Below are 7,487 nucleotides of genomic sequence, written 5' to 3'. Positions count from 1 at the left end.
AGAAATATCATCTTTAGAAGTGCATAGGCCTAAATAGAGAGTAGGCCCAGAAACAATAGCGTCATATTTTGATATTTTTGTTTAAGGAAGGTTCCAATGATTTTGTAGTGGTATCTTTTCATTTACCCTCCTACAATATCTTGCACACATTTAAAGTGTATAATTTTATGAGTTTTGACAAATGTGTACACCTGTGAGACCATCACCACTCTGTTTTTCTGTGGGCTAAAATAGCTCAACATTCTCAAAGCAGAATGGCCTCTGGTAAACATGTGCCTCCAACATTCTCAAATTCATTTATTTGACCTTTAGAGATAAGATTGAAAGATTCCTTTGAGTAGATATCCCTATTTACTAAAATAATTATGATGTCTGATAAATAATAGTACCTTCTGGAATTTTTTTTTTTTTCGCTAAATGAATTATGCTTTCAAACTGCTAAAACATTTTGTTTGACATTACTAGTGTGTTTAGTATGGCAAAGAACTTGCATGCCCTTGTGGGTCAGACAGTTGATTTGAATTTTTGGAGCCGATTATAGCATAAGAGATTGTGCTAGTTTGGACTAAACTGAGAGCAGAGATGAAAAGCAGAGGATGGATTTGAGGCAGGTTCTCTGGCGGTGGAGTAGTTAGCCTTTTTGCTTGTATGCGTGTGTGTTTTAAAAGCCCTGGGTTTTCTTTATTATTTTAAAGGTTACACACACAAATACCGTCAGCTGTTTTGTTCCCTCTGACTTAATATCCTTGTCTTCCAATACTGTTTTTATTCAATTTAACAATCTAAAATTAGCTGGGTCAATTCACCACTATCATTCACGGAAGCTGGCATATTGCCCATGGGGCTGAGCACCACTGAGTTTCCTGGGTTTCTTTGGGTTTCTGCAGCTGCACACTGCCGAAGAACTTCCTGCTTCCGTTCCGTGTCTGCGCTCCTATCAGCCGAGGCAGCTCCTCTCACCTCCCTCCCTGGTACAGCTTCTTCGGACCGGCAAATGTCCTGCTGTTCTCCATTGAAATTTCGGTACCCACAGATAATTGTTTTGGTTTTTATTAACTAGAAATAATAGTTTGGAACAGAAAACTGGGTAAATAGTTTCCTAATCATGCCGATTGCTTATTTCATATGTAATGTAAAATAAATGATGACTAGAAATGCAAGCTTTGTGACAACACATGCTGTCTGTTTTCAATATTTAATGGAAAATACACTTTTCCCCTACGAGGTTTAGAAGTATGGCAGTGACAACTCAGTTAACATGGATGCAAGAAAAGAATCCGCAGAACTGTGGGGAGGAAAGCAGTTCCGTCTTCTTTATAAGGCTAGAGTCCATGGATTCGACACACGTCCCTTCCTCATCAGTGCTTGAAGCCGGGCTCTACACGAACGGTGCGTTATAGTCAGGATTATGCTGCTGGGCCTTATATGCCGGGATGTGACCACAGGTCCTGTCATCCTTTCTACATTTCCAAGAACGGAGATGTCAGGATTTGAAAGAAGACAATTCAGCATGAGCAGCAAACCCAACAGTCAGCTGTTTATCGATCAAGATGCAGTGTGCTGTGGCAACCATCATCTACAAAGGGACCTGGTTACGAGAACGTTCACCACCGACCCCACTGTGGCTGGAATAACTGGACTACCTACAGGTCAGATTTCTTTTCAAGAATGTGAAGTTTTCCGAAGTGAAGGTAGGTTAATCAGACAACCCTGTAGCGTTTTTCCTTGTATGTTTAACAGATGTCAGCTGATGCATCTAGTTAAGGGGAAACAACTTAAAATATAAACTCATTTGAACTTTTCGGGGTCTTTTCCGTTTCCTGTATCTCTATATGTTCTTTAGTGAAACCTGCTGATAGTTGGTTTGCTAGAACATCGTGGCGGAGTAAAATACATAGCTTTCTCCAGTCTGTGTGAGGGTAGTGCGGAGAGAAAAGAGTAGAAGGGAAGGGAAGAGACAGAGGGAAGGTAGAGAAAGAGAGAGAGAGAGGGCAACAGACAGGAATGAAGAGTCAGAGAAAGAGAGAGGGAAACTTAGATTGTGAGACTCTAATGCCCTCTTGGGAGGAAACCAGAGGTTGAATTTGCTTAATTGCACTGGATACATTTTGCTGAAATTTCTCATTTGATCAAATGACCATAATTGGACTACATATTTTGCAATGCTTTACTTTTAGAAACAACACTTGTCTAATATTTTTATGCATACAATTTTGTTCAAAAAATTATTTCTTTAGGGTAACTTCCTGGCAGTTTAAAGACTATGTTAAGTTTGCATTTTGGTAGGCACAATATAAGTTTCAGTTATCCAGAGAATCCCCAACAGTGTTATAGAAATGTCTATTTTCAGGCCAGAGAAGTGAATAGCTTAGCTACCATGCAGAGTGCACTGGAACGTGGGTTGAGGCAGATGCAAGTCGATTAAAATTGAACACCTTATCTACCTTCTCACCTATTTTAATACGTTCTCGTTTTTACTATTCTCTGCTTTCTTTTTGATTAAAGTTTTCTGTTTTACTTTGTCATCATTGTTAGTTTATTTTTCTTTTTGGTACGTTTTTCTGTATTTGAAATCCAGGATGGGTAAATAGACAGTACAGTGGATCGGTCATTTCTTGGGGGTATGGCAGAGAAGGGTGAGGTGGAATGGGGAGCTAACAACAATGAGTATAAGAAAGAAGAAAATGGTCTGAAATTATCGTGGTGATGATTGTACAATTCTTCTTAGTATGATTGAACTGTTGAATTGTATGATATGTGAATTATATGCTAACAAAATGGTTTGAAAAAAATGTCCATTTTCCACACTTTCTTGTCAATTTTTGATGTTATCAAACTTAGCATATTTTCCAATTAGATGGTAAAAAGGCAGTTTCTCATTTTCATTCATGTTATCACTGATAGCAAGTTCATGTGTATTGGTAATTGGCATTCTTCTATGAAATACTTGCTTATCTCTATCCTTTTAAAGTAAGGGCTCATGAAAAACATAGTAGCCCCTGAGTGTACGCATGTTCTAAATTATTGTCTGAGGCCATACTACTTGAATATCTCTCAAAACACAGCCCTTAGATTGCCTTTTATTTATTGGGATTTCATAAATTTCCATGTCACGGATGTTGCTGTGACAAAATCCTAAGGCCAGGTTTTTGCTTCTGCTTTTCCTTTGTGAGTGATTTGATCTTACTCGTTGGTTGAGCGCTTCTGTCTTAAATTTATTATTGACTCCTCTTAGTTTACTGTAGGTCACACGGTTGAAAGTACTGATCTCTTAGCACGTAGACATAAAAGAGAATATTGCTTACCATGTTTATTTAAATTTTTAATTTCATGTCTCATTACTTTTTTCTGTCTTTAAATACTTGTTAATTCTGCTGTATATATATCATTCATTGTTCATTATGTAACATAATTATGAGTTTGTTGACCATTCATTACCTACTTTTTACAATGCATATTTTTTCTCTCATTTCTTTTAAAATCAAATTCTAATTCAATTATAACAAATTGAGAAATAAAAAAAGATAAGTGTACTAATTGACAGATTTTTACAAATTGATTATACTTATGTAGCTGCTACTCAGATAAGTAAATTGAATAGTACTATTACTTCAAAAAACTGGTTTATTACTCCTTCTAGTTATTAAAGATAGTTATTATTATTTTTTATTACCATTTCTCCCTGATTTTGTACTTAATATTAATGGACCCACAAAAAATGTGATCTTTTATGTTCTCTGCTTCATTCAATATTATATTGATTACATTGAGCAATACATAAAAAAGGATGGAAAAAACTATTCTTCTAAAAATTCGATGTTCACATCATAATTCATTGTTAATTTCTTTAATGAAAGAGATCAAAATTTCAGAGGAAGCAGGAAGACTGGAATATTCTGAATGCTTCCCAAGAGTATTATGTTCTTCTGAGGCATATAATTTCTGGCCTAGGACAGACAACAGGCAGATATTTTTCACTTTATATATTGGAGGATGGTTAGATTAGGGAAGTTCATTATTTAACACCCAATTTACATGAAATGCTTCAAAAACCCAGATTTATTTACTGTAAGAATCCCTAGCCAAGGAAGCCTATTACAGAGATTCTAGAAATGAGAAAATATCAATAATCTATTAATTAGGAGGTACAGTAGTCAGCATATTTATAATAAAGTAATATGGGGTCCTAGATCTTCTATCATTCAATTTCCAGCTTCATATCTATCACCACAGTTATATTTTCCAATGACTTTGTTTCCAAATTCTTCTACTCTGTTTCCAAATTTTGCATTCCAATGATCAGTAATTACAAATACATTTTAATTGCATGTTTAACCAGCTTCAAATTGATCATTGATAGAAGTATTCAATTTCTTCATCATTGGCTCTCATGGTTGGTGCATATGTATTAACAGCCTGACTTCCTGGTAGGCGTAGAGATATGATCCTATCACCTGCAGCATTGTACTTCAGGAAGGAGTTTGAAATGTTCCTTTTGCCTGTGAACGCCATGCCATTCCCCTTGCAGGTGTCCATCCTGGACAGGTAAACCAGGATTGTCCTACTCAGAAGCCTCAGACCAGGCCGTGTCAAGTCACCAATGCATGTGATTTGGAGCTTTGTGCATTCTAATTCATTTTTGACAATTTCTAAATTTTTCTACGTTTATACTTCATACTTGCATAGTCTAATGATTAATGGATGTTTGTAGCTGTTTCCTCTCATTATGCCCCAATAGTAAATGATGATCCTTGAAGGTCTATCCATATCATAAGCAGTCTCTAAAAATGTGAATTTTTATAGGGAGTAAGGTTCGATATAAAGACAGTCATCCATCTTGCCTATAGTACCAGTCTGTCCAACTCAGATAATGGTAAAGGAAATTTCCAGAATTTCTTTCACTTTCCATTATAATACACTGTTCTCATGGGAAGGCTGTTTATATATTTGCTTCTAATGAATTCATTCACTTTCATTCATTCAGACAGTCAGCATTTCTTTTTTTTTTCAAGTTCAACTTCCAACAACTTTATTTTGGTCGTATCCACCAAGGGCACCAGTCAGCACGTCTAATGCTTATTATTTTATGATTATTGTCCTAGACCTATTGGACAAAAGAACAGTAGAGGGGCTCACTATGTAAGTTAATATTTTTAAACTGCCATTACTATATTTATTGTATCAGTCTTATTCGATCATAGCTTTGGCCAACAAAATTAGTAGTGCCTCCAAGAACATCTATTAGCTTAAAAAGATCTGATATTTTAATGCTAAAACAGATCAGTGACTACCCAAACCATTTCTAATATGCTTTATTTATTTGCAGGAAAATAACTCCTGGGTTGCATATCTGAAGTTTTGCCTAGGATTCTTGAAGTTTCATTTTCAACTAAATTAGGAAATTATGATGGAATGGGTGTTATAAGAACTTCAATAACATGTTTAAAACTTTCCACTTGCATAAACTGCACATGTAGTACTGTGGCTTTAAAAAAGTCTTTATCAATAATTCACATTCATGTTTGATGTCATATTTATTCCCAGTTTATGTACTTTTAGATGACGGTAAATTTGTGTGTACGATTGCTTTTAGTTAAAATTATTCTTTGATTTGAATTTCTCTCACCTACACTTTGAGGTTGGGTAGACTGTGAATTACCTCATGTCTTTTTATACAAGTCAAGTAGCTAACAACAACAAAAAATCAATAAAGTGAAAACAGAAGAAATTTTGTCTTTGCAAGTAGTCTTAGTCTATCATTCACACTTGTGTCTACACAGGCTCAGGGAGAACTTACAACCCACTTCGAGGTGTGGTTCACCAAACTCGGATTCTGCTCCTGGGTCTGACTGGAGCTGGACAATCTAGTTTTACTGACTCCATGAAGTCGATTTTCTGAGGTCATGTGATTAGCTAGGCTCTGGTTGGCTTTGACACAAAGCAGGTAAGGATACTTTTGCTCATTGAGCCTTTGCTCCTCTGCTCAGTTTAATTTGGAAAGCCATTTGCTGATCAAATTCATTATATGTAGAGTTAATATCAATTTACAATTAAAAAAACAAAATTTTCATTTTTTTGTTCTATAGTTCAAGACATATTCCCTTAAGGATGGTAAGGACAGAGACCCTCTACAGTTTATTCTTTGTGATTCAATGGGGGTTAATGAGAAAGATGAGGGGTGAGGGGCTGTGTATGGACGATGTATTTTACATCTTAAAAGGCCAGATTTCTGACAGATTCCAGGTAAGAGTTATCAAATCATTAGATGCTATAATTGGTTTAAAAAACTGTTCCCCCCAATATCAGGCCTTAGTCTAGCTAAGGTATCTTAGCATTTATTTTCATAGCCTATGCTTATATGGGAGCCTTTATTCCTTTTTGATATTTTATTTTATAAAGAATTTATAAAGAAACTGCTATCTAAGTAACTTATCAACCAATTTCACATGGAAGAAGCACACCAGCCTGTGTGATCTAAGGATTGTAAATAATAAAATCCAAATTCAAAGGAGGGGAACGGCATCAGAGCTTAAATTGTGAACACCTGGTTTTCAGGAAACTATGGATGATAGTGGAAACCCCAAATCCATTTGTAGGGCACACATGAATCTAGTTGAATCTTCCCTGATCATAGTTGAGGGATGTGAATAGTCCTGTTATCAGTCTGGGAACATTGTAAAATTGATTATGACAGATGTAGTGAAAATATCATATTGTCTCCTTTTATCTCCCCTTTGACCCATTTTCAAGTTGTTTGGGTTGGAAAAAAAAAGAAGAAGGGGAATTACACATAGTTTAATCCTCCGGTGCATCCCCTGTGAGCAAGGGATTCTGGTCATCTATGGACCAGGCATGTGAGTAGCCTGCTATCATGAAGAGTGCATTGGAAAGTAGATGCTGCAGATCAACAATACATTTTAACATCTTATCGTTAGTCTTCCCGTTGATCCAGTTAAAATTTGTTCTAGTTTTAATATTTTCCTCATTCTTTTTGACTGAGGTTTTCATCTGTTTTATTTTGATGTTGTTGTTAGGGTTTTTAAAAATGATTTTCTGCATATGAAATCCAGGAGAGGAACATCTGTAGATTTACTGGATGAATGGTTCCTTGGGGGCTATGAGAGGGAGGGTGTGGGGAAATGAGGAGCTAACAACGCTGAATAAAGGAAGGCAGGAAATGCTCTAAACGGATTGTGGTGATGATTACACACATCTTCTTGATGTGACCAAACTATTGAATTGTATGATGTGAGCCGTATCTGACAAAAACTGATTAAAAAAAGAAGCCTGTGGCACATGGATTCTGTGTTGGGATACTAATGGAAAGGTCGGAGTTTGAACATGCCAGGTCCCGGTGGGTAGGGATAAAGATGAGGCAGTTACCTTCTGAGACTGTAGAGTAGTTCTACTCTGATCACTAGGATCTTATTTTCAACTATCTCTCTCTTTTTTTTTTTTTTTGGTTAAAATTTTATTGATCAATTAGT

The 7,487-nt window shown here is 36.1% G+C and overlaps 1 protein-coding gene across 1 annotated transcript in view; it reads left to right on the top strand.

Annotated features, from left to right (window-relative positions):
* Positions 1-1,235: 1,235 nt before the first annotated feature.
* Positions 1,236-7,487, top strand: part of LOC101651025 (interferon-induced protein 44) — a 12,791-nt gene continuing 6,539 nt past the window's right edge. Inside the window, 9 exon segments of the mRNA XM_045291735.1 lie at positions 1,236-1,287; positions 1,290-1,343; positions 1,346-1,427; positions 1,429-1,691; positions 5,103-5,139; positions 5,545-5,549; positions 5,781-5,944; positions 6,087-6,179; positions 6,181-6,243. Of these exon segments, the coding sequence (XP_045147670.1) occupies positions 1,236-1,287; positions 1,290-1,343; positions 1,346-1,427; positions 1,429-1,691; positions 5,103-5,139; positions 5,545-5,549; positions 5,781-5,944; positions 6,087-6,179; positions 6,181-6,243 (813 nt within the window).

The sequence above is a fragment of the Echinops telfairi genome, unplaced genomic scaffold (assembly GCF_000313985.2).
Source record: "Echinops telfairi isolate 266 unplaced genomic scaffold, ASM31398v2 ScPeMD7_443;HRSCAF=831, whole genome shotgun sequence".
Classification (NCBI taxonomy): domain Eukaryota; kingdom Metazoa; phylum Chordata; class Mammalia; order Afrosoricida; family Tenrecidae; genus Echinops; species Echinops telfairi.
Note: the sequence above shows the minus strand (reverse complement) of the source record. Positions and strands in the feature narration are given on the sequence as shown.